This window comes from Penaeus chinensis, chromosome 30 (assembly GCF_019202785.1).
Source record: "Penaeus chinensis breed Huanghai No. 1 chromosome 30, ASM1920278v2, whole genome shotgun sequence".
Taxonomy (NCBI): Eukaryota; Metazoa; Arthropoda; class Malacostraca; order Decapoda; family Penaeidae; genus Penaeus; species Penaeus chinensis.
The window spans coordinates 25,037,425-25,049,924 of NC_061848.1; the positions used below are offsets into that span (position 1 = coordinate 25,037,425).

A 12,500-nucleotide genomic window follows, 5' to 3' on the forward strand; every position below is an offset into this window, starting at 1 on the left:
CTGATTGACCTAACTGGCAAACCTATTTCTGCTCAGCCTCATTCCTCCCTTAAGACTTGCTGTACCTGAACTGTTTCCATCTTCCCAGCTAATTTCCCTGTATATAACAAGAATTGGTCAGATTATGAAAATAACCTGCTTGCCTGCCCTGTTGACTCTGATGCAGTATCAGGCCAGTGCTGTAAGTCCTACACCAGTATTGCCAAGATTACCTTCTATAGACATGACCTCCTCCATGAAGTTTATATTGAAAGAGAATCCTGCCCTGTCAGTATCAGAGAAGTTGGCCTGTTGTCCCCTTGCCAAGCATTGATGCTCCACAGCTTGCTGCCTTTTGTGTGCCCAACTTGGTCATAACCATTCAAATTGCTCTGCACAATCATGAAGCATGTGCCAATGGTGGCTCTCCCATAATGTATTTTATAGGAGCTGCCCTGCCTACAAGTTCACATCTGTAGTAGCAGCTCATAGATTCAAACAGGATTCACATTGATGAGGTTTTTCTCTCACTACCTATTCCAATACGGTTCTTAGTTCCATACCTCTGCCTTCTTCCCTACATGTCTATATTTTGCCCAGTATTTCTGCCCCTACTCCCTGCCATCCTACTTTTAACCCCTCTTTCTCCCAGTTAAATTCCTTTGCCTTTCTATATCCAGACACTCTGCTGCCTACCCCTCCTTCTTACTTTACCTGTCGTACCAGGCAATCTGAGTATTCCACCCCATCTTCTACCTCATTCTCTCCTACACACATCTCTTTCTCTATTTCTCAAACATCTGTCTCTTCTTCTTGTCTTCATAAAAAGAAACCATTTCTCAGACCCCTCCAGAAACTCTTGAAGACATCCAAAACATGACAACTAGTGAATGCTCCTCTCCCTCATTCATCCTCCCACTCCTCATGTTCCTCTTGCCACTTTTCCTCCCACGCTCCTAACAAACCCCTTCTCCATCTGTACTATCCCTACCCTCTTTCCCCATTATCCCTTCTGCTCCATCCCGGATTCTCAAGTGACTCCCTTTTGTCTCAACAGTGTCTTTCTCCAAATCCTTCCCCTCCTGGCGTTCTTCCTGTTACTTCACCTCCTTCCCTAGGTCCCTTGTCTCATTCCCCAGCTCCTTCTCCTACAACTTCTCAAACACCCATTTCTAGCCTTATTACCCACTTATTGCTTCATAATGGCTCTTTTGCACTGTGTTCCTCATACACTGTTTCACTTTCAGTCCCACACCTTCTGTCCTAACCCCAACCCCACCTAAGTGTACTCCATATCTCTGTTTTGCCCCTTCTGCCTCAGCCTCCCATCTTGGAGCACGTCCTCAAGGAAGGCCCCATTTTCCTTTGACAACTTGTCCTCCTTCCTCAGCTACATTTATTTGTTTTAACCATTAACTATTACTAGCAGTAGTAGTTTTTTTGTTTTTTTTATTATCATTATTTTTATTATTATAACTATTGTTGTTATTTTTATTATTGTTGTTGTTGTTGTTGGTGTTATTGTTGTTTTTATTACAATTATATTTATTATAATTAGTAGTAATTAGTATTTATGTCTATTATTTATGAATATATACTTTTATTGTTTACTGTTATTATTATTATTATTATGTTATTAATTATTGCTGTTTATTGCTACTATTAATTTTTTTATCTATTTTCTTTTATTATTGTGATATAATTTATTTTTTACTGGTTTTGTTATTATTATTATTATTATTATTATTATTATTATTATTATTATTATTATTATTATTATTATTACTATTACTATTACTATTATTATTATTATTTATTGTTTCTATCATTTATCATCATTATTAGTATTAGAATTTATTGTCATTGTTTTTTTTTTTTTTTTTTTTTTTTTTACTATTCATTATTATAATTTGTTGTTATTATTTCTATTATTATTTGTTATTATTACTTATTGTTATTATATATTAAAATCATCATCATTAATTATTATTATTACTATTATTTTTATTATTGTTGTTGTTGTTATCACATGTAATGCATGTTTGGCATTGTTTTTCCATTTTTTCTTTCCTTCCCTCTCCCTCCTCTCGCCTCTCGCCTCTCGCCTCTCGCCTCTCTCCTCTCTCCTCTCTCCTCTCTCCTCTCTCCTCCCTCCTCCCTCCTCCCTCCTCCCTCCTCCCTCCTCTCTACCTCTCTACCTCTCTACCTCTCTACCTCTCCTCTCCTCTCCTTGTCTTTCCTCTTCTCTCCTCTCTTTTATTCTCATTTGGTCATGTACATTACTCCTGATTTCTTTATAGGATTCTTTTCTTGTTGTACATCACAATTCTCTACATGACTTACTCATTCTTTTTCAGACTTCAAGATGTCGGGCAGAGTGCGCACCAGAGTGGACCGTGGGACTGGGGAGATTGTAGCTTATAGTGATGCTGCCGTCCGTAATAATTTGGCTGTGATTGAGTACTGTAGAACATCAATGGCTGCGTTGTCTGGAGCTACAGCAGGTAAGCAGAGAGTTATTGAAGGAAAGCATGGAAGCTCATCTTTACAAGAAACTGTTTTTATGGTGTTTATTTGGCTCATTTGTGTATATATGGACAGAGATTTTCAGTTGGTTGTTCCCAGAAAATGCCAAAAATAGAAAAACAAAATGTGTTGTAACCATGGTGCTTTTATTGTAACAGGTATGCTGGGACTTGCTGGCCTGTATGGATTCCTGTTCTTCTTCCTGGCTGGTCTCATACTGTGGCTGATGCTGCTTTTGAAAGCGGGGTCAAAATGGCAGCAATATTTTGTCAGTCGACAGTCTCTTCTCACCAGTGGCCTCTTTTCTGGCCTGTTCACCTATATTCTGTGCTGGACCTTTTTATATGGAATGGTTCATGTATATTGATTATTTTTCCAATATTTTGTTTTTTTAAGTGGACTGGATATTGTGAAAGCAGCGTTTATAGAATGTTATATTTGCAAAGCATCTGTTTGTCTGGATGAATGTGAACAAATGACCAATTTGGAAAACTGATAATGCTAAGAATAAAGATACAAATAATATGAATGAATCTTGGTGGTTTTATTCTTCCTTTTTCTGTAAATTGTATGGTATCTGTATACAGTAACAGTACCAGAGGAACTTGGAAAGCAAAACAGTAACTGAAAGATGTGCTGGAAGAGAAATTGCATCTTACTGATTTTTTGTGTGAAGAGTGGTATACGAGATCTAGCTGGTATGACACATTAAGACATTTGCTTTTAAAAACCTGTGATGAACATTGTATTTTAAAGAGTGAAAATACTAATAGGTCTTAAAAGTAAAGCAGTACAGTCCAAACTACAAGAAATGTAAACATTCATCATAATATAAATTATAATGAATTATAGCTAATCACAAGCTAGTAACTTTAGCATAATCCAGAACTGTTTAGTATCTTACAAATTGCTCTGTATAACAAATAAGTATTGATTAATCAGAAACAAGAGAGGCAAGTCACAAAGTCTGACATAGATGTAGAAACTAACATTGCAAAGAAAAACCTCTCTTGGCAGCAGTCTTAATCCATTAAACATATTATTTTCATATACCTGAAATAATAATATTCTAGTTCCTTAAAGTTCAAAGTTCTGATATATTGAAGGGTAGGTATAGAGTACCTGCCAGGGAAGGGGAAAAGGTACATGAGGGTTAAGTTAGAGTTTCTGAACATGGAGAAAAGAATGGGTAGAGGTGGACTGCTATTACACTCCTATTTGACATGTTTGTGAATACATAAATGGTAAGAGAATCCTAGAGTAAGTGAAAGTCTATTTGCTTTATGATGTAAAGAACTAACAGTTATATGAAAATCATAGACTTGCATATTGATCAGTGTTACATCATTGTACCATAGTACCATTGTACCAATAATAAAGTGATGAAACTAGCCAACTCTTAGGTATGTACACAGCTTACCATGGCCACATCATCCTCAGAAGAAGATTCATTACTTTTGTGGCACTGTTTTTGAAACCTTACGAGATCTGAATTAAATACATATTGCAGAAATTCGCATCTAAGATTATCATGGTAGGCAGAGTGCGATCAAGAGCTGCAAAACTGTGTTTTTCTTGTCCAAGTTGTATCTTGTTTACCATTACTTGATTTAGGAAAATTTATGACATTTTAGGAGGAGGATTTATAATTGATTACCCAGGTTTTGAAATGGACAAGGTTAAAGCTCTGTCTACATGATTGGACCCTGCCCAGCAGGCATTTGCTGAATGCATGTTGTTTGAGTAAAATTGACTGGCACACTCATATCCAGGCCCATGGTCAAGTGAACTCACCAGATAAGGCTGTATGCCCGGTATTATTACCATTTGCTGCCAGATATGGATAGATGTCCCTGCCAGACACCAGCACTCTCATTTATGACACAGGCTTTGACTAATAAATGGGCAAAGTCCACTGGTCTCCACATATATTCTGGTAGGTTAAGAGTACCTATTACCAGGGAGATTTACAAGCTGTATCTTGACAGATTTTATATAATGCACTTTAGTTGGCATTTGATATAGTGCTCTCTCAAGTCATTTTGGGTAACCTTTTAATTAACTGATCATGAATAAGTATCTTTCATTGGCACATTTTAGTTTATATAGTAGTAAGTGTCCTTAAATTGACTTTATAAGTCAGCACTGTAAATTGGGCAATTACAAAAGTTACCAATCTATTGTTATTTGTGTGCGTGTGAGCGTGTGTGTGACTACTAACCCAAATCTACAAGGGAAAATATTCATGGTGAAATTAAACTCAAGCACCAAACTGTCTCTTCCAGTCTTTTGGTTATCGCTTTTATAGTAATTACCTCCAGTGTGTAAAGTTGAAAAATGGGAATACTATACAGCTACAGTTAACCCCGTTATACCAGCAATATTCACACATTTTATAATGCTATAGTTGCAAAAATGTTTTACAATTATAGGCCAACTTTGTTTTAGAAATTTCAACTTACATCCATGTGGCAGTCCACTTCCTTGTAACAAAAAAAATGATAATAAATAAATAAATAAATAAATAAATAAATAAATAAATAAATAAATAAATAAATAAATAAATAAATAAATAAATAAATAAATAAATAAATAAATAAACAAACAAACAAACAAACAAACAAACAAACAAACAAATAATAATCTGACATGAAACCTATATGAGCTCTCAATATGTTTCTTTAACTTAAAGGACACAAAGAAAACACTTATAAAATTATACTTTAATAATCACTGACAAGATTATAGTGTACATCATTTGTTGGCATTATACAGTCGTGTTTGTGGTATTCAATGCAGAAATAATGGCAACTCTGTGTCCCTGTGAGGCATACGAATGTAATGATTCCAACCTCTTGTACATTGTCATGCAGTGCTAGACTAGTACTGTTGCCTTTTGTAGATTCACGATGGAGGGCAGGTCAAAATAAGTTTTTTTTTTTTGTATGTGCATTTTCTTTTCAAAGGTAAACATTTCACTAGGTAACGGTACATATTCTATTCCAGACCACAAAGTACAGTAATGAAAAGGATCATTATAAAGATGTGACACAACAAAGGCATAATTGTTTCCACATGACTGAATAGCTTTAAGTCTATTTTTTATTATGTTTAATAAGCCTATATTTATTTCCTTCTTTCACATACAATCTGTATTATAGTGTTTTAATAGGCCACTGTTAAATCTCTTTGGTTTGCCAGCAATATAATGCAGATATTTCCCCGAAGTCTTGAAATTCACAATCAAATCGTTATAGTCTAAACAAATAAAAGGGCCAGAGCTTTCCATGCATTGTCTTTCAATATACACAAAGGGCAGTATGATTTTTAAAATACAGTCGCAAAAAATAGTGTACTTCATCATCAAAGAGGTGCTTAGGATAAAAAGAAAAAAAAAAAAAGGTTAACATCAATATTTAAAGAAAAGAAGAGCAAATCTACTCTGGCCCATGGAATGATAGTCAGCATAATGGATTGATTACATAACTTCTATTGACTTCCCAGTATAGTAGATAAGACCAGTGTCTTTCATCCTCTATGATATACAGAAATTATAGTACAGTTACTGCCAATAGAGCAAGTCAATACATGTGAATGGAAATCATTCATCAAATATCACAACCAAACCATGACATAACTTGGAATCTATTGATAAACATATATTTTTTTTATCCTTCATAAATTCCAAAGAGCTGCACAGAATTAAAGCAATCACTGCAGTCAGTGGAAGTCATTGGTTTTAATCCCATATTCTAACCTTCTTGATTATTGTACATAATTCCACAGAAATGAAAGTGACTGCTGCTCATGCTGAAGTGTAAAAGAGTTTAGATTGTCTATTTTCTTTGTCTCTTTATGAAATAATGTGCAATCAGTGTCTTGAGTCTTCGGTCACAAGTCTTCTGTTTGTGCAAGAGTAAGAGGTGCTGATGCATGCAGTGCCATGTGTGTCTTATAAAGATATCTTTCTCTCAAGCATGAGCATCTATGAGTCACTGAATATTCTCATTTTCTTAGACTGGATTTTAGGGACTTTGAACATATCTGGCTTCATTTAGTAGTATTCTGAACTTCATAACTTTGATGGGGAAAACAAGTGTTGAAAATCATCTATTCCAAGTATTATTCTGTCACACAGCCATAATAGACTTCAGATATCATGGTTGTTCAGTACAAAATAAATATATTTTGAATGTATGATTATGTAGCATTTTAAAAGAGTAAAAAGTATCGCTTATCACTGGGAATTGAGCAATTTCCTCAAGAGATGGTGCATATGAAATCCATAATTTGTCGTTACAGTACACACGCTCTGGGCCACGGCAGTTGCATGCACAAGGCCAGAAAATCTCATGCTCCCACAGCTTTTCACAGCACAGAGAGTCTGGAAGACGTAAGCTGCACATTTTTATCTTCTAAGGCTGGAAGATGAGGCCCAGGTTCTCATGGAAGTGTTGCCACAGAAACAGTGCTAAGGAAGGTCTCTCACTGAAATGTTAGAAGAATCAATAAGTTAATATTTTTCCTGTGCCTTTTACAAATTCATTTTCACCATGAAATTCCTCTTTAAAAAATCCAATTGCTAACAGATTAGTATATTAATCTTTATCAAAAATCAGTAAAAAGAGACTGAAGTTACTATGGTGAGTGTGGTATAAACTGATGTCTTCTTCATGCATTACCTCTACTTCTCTACCCACAATCTCCTTTAAATCAAAATGTTTAACAAGAGGATTAAATCATATGCATGCAAAATCACACAAACTGAACTCCTGTAGTAATAAGTGAATGAGTGTAGCCAATGAAACCACACGAGTGATTATTCATGCAAAATACTAAAAATACACATTCAAGAAAACATAGAATATTAACTTTCCAATTACATATTCATGGAAATTCTTGCAGCATGTAAAGGACCAGTTACATATCAGATCATTTTTACTTTAACATGTTTGCAGTGCTGAAATAAAATGAATAATTTACTTCCACATAAAACAATAAATCCCCTTTTATCATCACAATTACATAAAAGTAATACAACAAAATAGTAAGTAAAACAATATATGTCAAAATACTTGTACATATATATATAAAAAAAACTAAACTATCTTGGACAAAAAATAAAAAAGACAGATAGAGAGAGAGAAAGGACATAAATCATGTAAGCATTCCAGGTATATCAGTTCTTTAAACTGGTCTAAATAGTCTACCTAATGCACAAAATGGTGCTCAGAAACAACTACTAAAACTGGACTAAAATTGTAAATTTACAAGCTACATGCTTCGTAAATGATAATGATACTGCTATATCTGCTAATGATGGAATCTATCAAAGCTACTGAGTGGCACTTATGCAAAATAAATATTTTCTACAATCTCTCTTGCTTAAATAACAAAATCATATAAGAAAAATTGTTTGATCTATACAAGCCCACACAAGAAATCAGCATCTGAATTCCAGAAACAACTATTACTATCTAGCACCTATTGAGTTCATAACCCTTACATCCTATAATTCCAAATCAATTTTATGCTCCTTATTGCACAAGCTGCTATTCCCCATTGAACTATGTTATGCATAAGCAGAGCAAATATAATATTAGTGCATAAACTCCTATCAACTAAGTTTCATGCCTTTACTACAGCCACACACTTGAGCTGAATTATCGTGCCCTTGGCAGCCTTGCAGTCAACAGTGAGTCCAGCTTCATTAAACAAAAAGGAAACCAATATAAATTGAATGGCCAAATATGCAGGCAATAATGACTATTATGACCTACAATAACTGATGTATTTGTGCCTGCTCCCTGTACACTGGGCCATTCAAATATTAGAGAAATGTTTTCCTTTGCATTTAACAAAATCAGATGCTCTTGATCTAACTTTCAGACTCAAGCTCTATAACTAGGAGTGAATAATAAATAAATATTTGCAACACCATTTCCTTTCCTGGCTTTTCCCATTATTATGCAATATATCATGTTATGATTGTAATTCATTTAGATTTCATGCAGAAGTTTTATATATGCAACAACAAACTTATGAGAGGCCACCACCACATTAATTTAATTTATACAGTATTGTTATATATTTTATATACCTCAAAATCTAATCATGAAAAGAGTGTTTCAATCAGCTGTTCAGTTATATGAAAGTAGAGTACAGTATGTTATTTTGTTTGATTTCTGCCCACATCTATCCATGTTAGGAGTTACATAAAAATAATAAGGACAGCAGGTAGAAGAGCTAGGAATGAAAATGACTTAACTTCCTAATAAAAAATAAATGATTTTTATAAATAAAAATTAATATTCTCTACTTCTAACATGTCAGGAATAAGTTTATTTTTGCATATGTTTACCATACTCTGCACATTTTTATTGATACACTCTTGCTGTATATTTCAACAGACTTTCATAAAAGTAATTTAAAAATGCATAATGTAAAGTCTAATGCTAGTATATTTAATACTCACTAGCTTAACATCTTGGTCCTATAACTATAACATTTCAAAACTCATTATGAATAATGGTTTCTTTTACACTAAGTAATGAAAAGCATCTCATGCCTATTGTTTTTACCCATATACTAATCACAGCATATGCAAATATGATGTAATTACTCCCTATACTGTTCTACATACTGCCCTATTCAGAACAGTATATAATAAGAGAAGAAGTGAATGACTTTTGATAAATAATAGCTAATAGATGGTAGCATCAGACAAGAAAGAGATAAAATGGTCCTAGGTGAGTTTCATCACAGAGAGTTTTATCCTAATGAATAAACGATGGACAACATAACTAAAGCATAAGATTCCCTTCTAATAAGAATGTGGCTCTAACGAAACTTAGCTACTGTGTTTTCTAGTCAAATACTAATGGCGTAAAAAAATACACAGAGAAGCCGTTGTGTCACATCTGTAGAAGTATTTGCAGAAGTCAATATGTTCTCTATATGATGAATTAAAACTGTGAGATGAGATGACTAAAGAGTTTTGATGTTCAGAAGACTAGTGAATTCCCTAAACTATTCAGAACTACTAACATTAATTCCAAAAGGGTCCAAAATGAGTTCTGGCCCAATTACACATAAACCCATTTCACCCAGGTATTATGGCTTATTCAACAGCCAAGTTACTTGCCCATCCCCACGTATCAAGTGTATTAACACTTTCTGTAACCCGCTATGTCCATCACAGTGGACTACACTGTTTTCATGCAGAGGTACAGCCTTACAAATTTAGCTGATAAGTTTTATATAATTGTACTTTTGTAAGTTAAGCCCCTAGAAATGAGGATGCATGACAAACAATAACTAAAATCATCAAAACCAGCACTGCGCAACCTAACTTATGGTTGCTCATGTGTAGCAAGCCTGTGCTTTGGCCAACTCTGTGGTTTTAAGTCCCCTGGGTGCAACAATTAATGCAATAGCCATTATCAAGTATCAAACCATGCATCCAAATATATCATTATGTACAATAACCTATATAGTGGTGTATCTTGAAGTCACTAATCATATTTGAACCATTTTACATAATATAACCCTGGTGCTTTTTGTATATAAATTGCCACATATGAGGTAAGCTGTGAACATGTGCAGATTTTTGTTAGTTCCACTATTTCTTGACATTGCCGTAGCATATGCAAGCCTAACCAGACTTTAATAATATGAAACCTGGTACATATATCTAACATATAAATAACAAATGTAAAACAAACAATAACATGCATAAGTTAACAAAAGTTATACAAACATAGGTGATCACATTTACACAGCAATTTTATGTGCATGCAGTTAAACTGCAAATATGAACATACAACACAGTACAAAAATACAATATATACAACAAAAGACCATGGTATATTGTAAGGCTTATCAAAACTTAATGGGAATATAATATATATATATATATAAATATATCTAAGGGGGGTATCTGGTTGGAAAATTACTAATATTTTTGGAAAAGCCTGAAAAAATAAAAAAGCCATGAGACTTAGATCTGGAAGATTTCAATGCAAAACACTATCAAAAGAGGTATGGGGGTTGAATCCCATTCAACACACAGGCAGGAGGAAGATAAGGTGGTTCAGGTGCATCTAAAAGGGTGCAGTCAGCCGTTTGATCTTCCTTCTTACCACAAACTGGAATGCACTGACATGCATGTCCATGCATGGAGCTGATACAATAATTCAAGTCAGTAATGATAAAAGAGTTCAAGAAAAAAATACATGGCAAGAAATCTAATTAGAAAACTCTGAAGCTTCAAATCTAAAAATAAAACTTTTAGAAACTAAATATTGTATTTTAATGAAGTCTCACTCGAATGTAAATTTTATATGGATCAAAAGTTTTATTATCAAAACTTAGATTTCATGTGGTGTAATAGATCACAAAATTAATTAGAAAATGATGATGAAAAAATCCATCCAGAGATTCAAAGAATTACATAAACATTATTCAAAATGTTTATACATCTTATACATCTACTTTATGAGTTTTCAATCTCAAAAAATGTATTATTACTTGATTCTCTTCATTAACTGCAAATGATATTTACATTACTGGTGTCACATATCTTAAAACAAAACAATTATTATTAACTTCCAACCAGATGCCCCCTTTTAAAGAAACTAATATAACAATTTTTAAAAGGGAAAGGATGATGACTTCCTATAGACAAAGCAAAATAACAGCAAAAATAAAAACAATTCTTTAAGGACAACACCATGATTACTGATTTAATACATGCCACAAATAAAAAGATTAAACACGTTAATATAAACTGTAAAAAAAGGGTTAAAATATAAAAATAATTTGTTAAACTAGTGGCTTATGAACAGCCATGTGGATGTTATTATGTGAATTTATTTTTTTTAATGCTTAAAATGCTGTACATTGGAATGTAAAAGTTATTGTATTTTACCCTATTTTATAAACATAAACCACACCCCTAAATTGTAGTTTATTTATTGTATGTAAGACTAAATACTGCAAGACTTAATCTTATCTCAGGCCTAATGTACTGAGTAGTCAGTAGTGCAGAATATTTACTTGTAATAACTTTTTAAAATGCACATATATTTTCATAGTTTTTGTAAGGTACAGCTAACACTGAGGTTACTCTACATAATAGCATTTTATTAGTAAAAATACTATGCTTAGTAAAAGGCAAAAGAATATCCATGCCGTTATCACAGTGCAGCAACACTGTTATCTATGATTTCTTATAAATAATCTCAAATCATCTGAAAGGGGCAGTTACTTTTAACATTTCAAGGACCTCAATACTTAAATAAAGTCATTAGTAAATCATAATAAAAACGTGAAAACAAAAGCTAACCGTACAAATGTCACTGAGAAAGGAGTCTTTACCTGTACAATGTGCAGAAAAGTACAGAGTATAAAGAAAAAGGAAGAAGAAAAATAGAAGAGAATGAAAAAGAGACAAGAAGAGAAGATACAAAATAAAATAAAAGGACAAGAAAGACCATTTACAGTAACTAAAACACCTGAGAAGAGGAAAATTTTAAACAAAAGAAGCACAAGACATGACAAGTAGTAGAAGAGTAGAAGCCAGAAGAAGAAGAAGAAGAAGAAGAAGAAGAAGAAGAAGAAGAAGAAGAAGAAGAAGAAGAAGAAGAAGAAGAAGAAGAAGAAGAAGAAGAAGAAGAAGAAGAAGAAGAAGAAGAAGAAGAAGAAGAAGAAGAAGAAGAAGAAGAAGAAGAAGAAGAAGAAGAAGAAGAAGAAGAAGAAGAAGAAGAAGAAGAAGAAGAAGAAGAAGAAGAAGAAGAAGAAGAAGAAGAAGAAGAAGAAGAAGAAAAACAAAAGAAGAAGAAGAAGAAAAACAAATTAAGAAAGAGAAGAAAAAGAAGGAGGAGGAAAAAGAAGAAGAAAAAGAAAAAGAAAAAAAAAAAAAAAAAAAAAAAGAATAAAAAGAAGGAGAAAAAGCAAAAAAAGAAGAAGAAAAATAAGAAAAAGAAGAAAAAGAA

The 12,500-nt window shown here is 33.3% G+C and overlaps 2 protein-coding genes across 7 annotated transcripts in view; one reads left to right on the top strand and one right to left on the bottom strand.

Annotated features, from left to right (window-relative positions):
- The window catches only part of LOC125041396 (ER membrane protein complex subunit 6-like), a 5,648-nt gene extending 2,610 nt beyond the window's left edge, over positions 1–3,038 (top strand). The window contains exons 2-3 of the mRNA XM_047636308.1: positions 2,337–2,483; positions 2,664–3,038. Coding sequence (XP_047492264.1) covers positions 2,345–2,483; positions 2,664–2,872 — 348 coding nt within the window. The 5' untranslated portion in view covers positions 2,337–2,344 and the 3' untranslated portion in view covers positions 2,873–3,038. The remainder of the gene's footprint in view (positions 1–2,336; positions 2,484–2,663) is intronic.
- Positions 3,039–5,216: 2,178 nt separating this feature from the next.
- The window catches only part of LOC125041150 (mucin-5AC-like), a 514,849-nt gene continuing 507,565 nt past the window's right edge, over positions 5,217–12,500 (bottom strand). For all 6 annotated transcript variants that reach the window (XM_047635957.1, XM_047635956.1, XM_047635955.1 and 3 more), the window contains one exon: positions 5,217–6,993. In XM_047635957.1, coding sequence (XP_047491913.1) covers positions 6,977–6,993 — 17 coding nt within the window. In that variant the 3' untranslated portion in view covers positions 5,217–6,976. The remainder of the gene's footprint in view (positions 6,994–12,500) is intronic.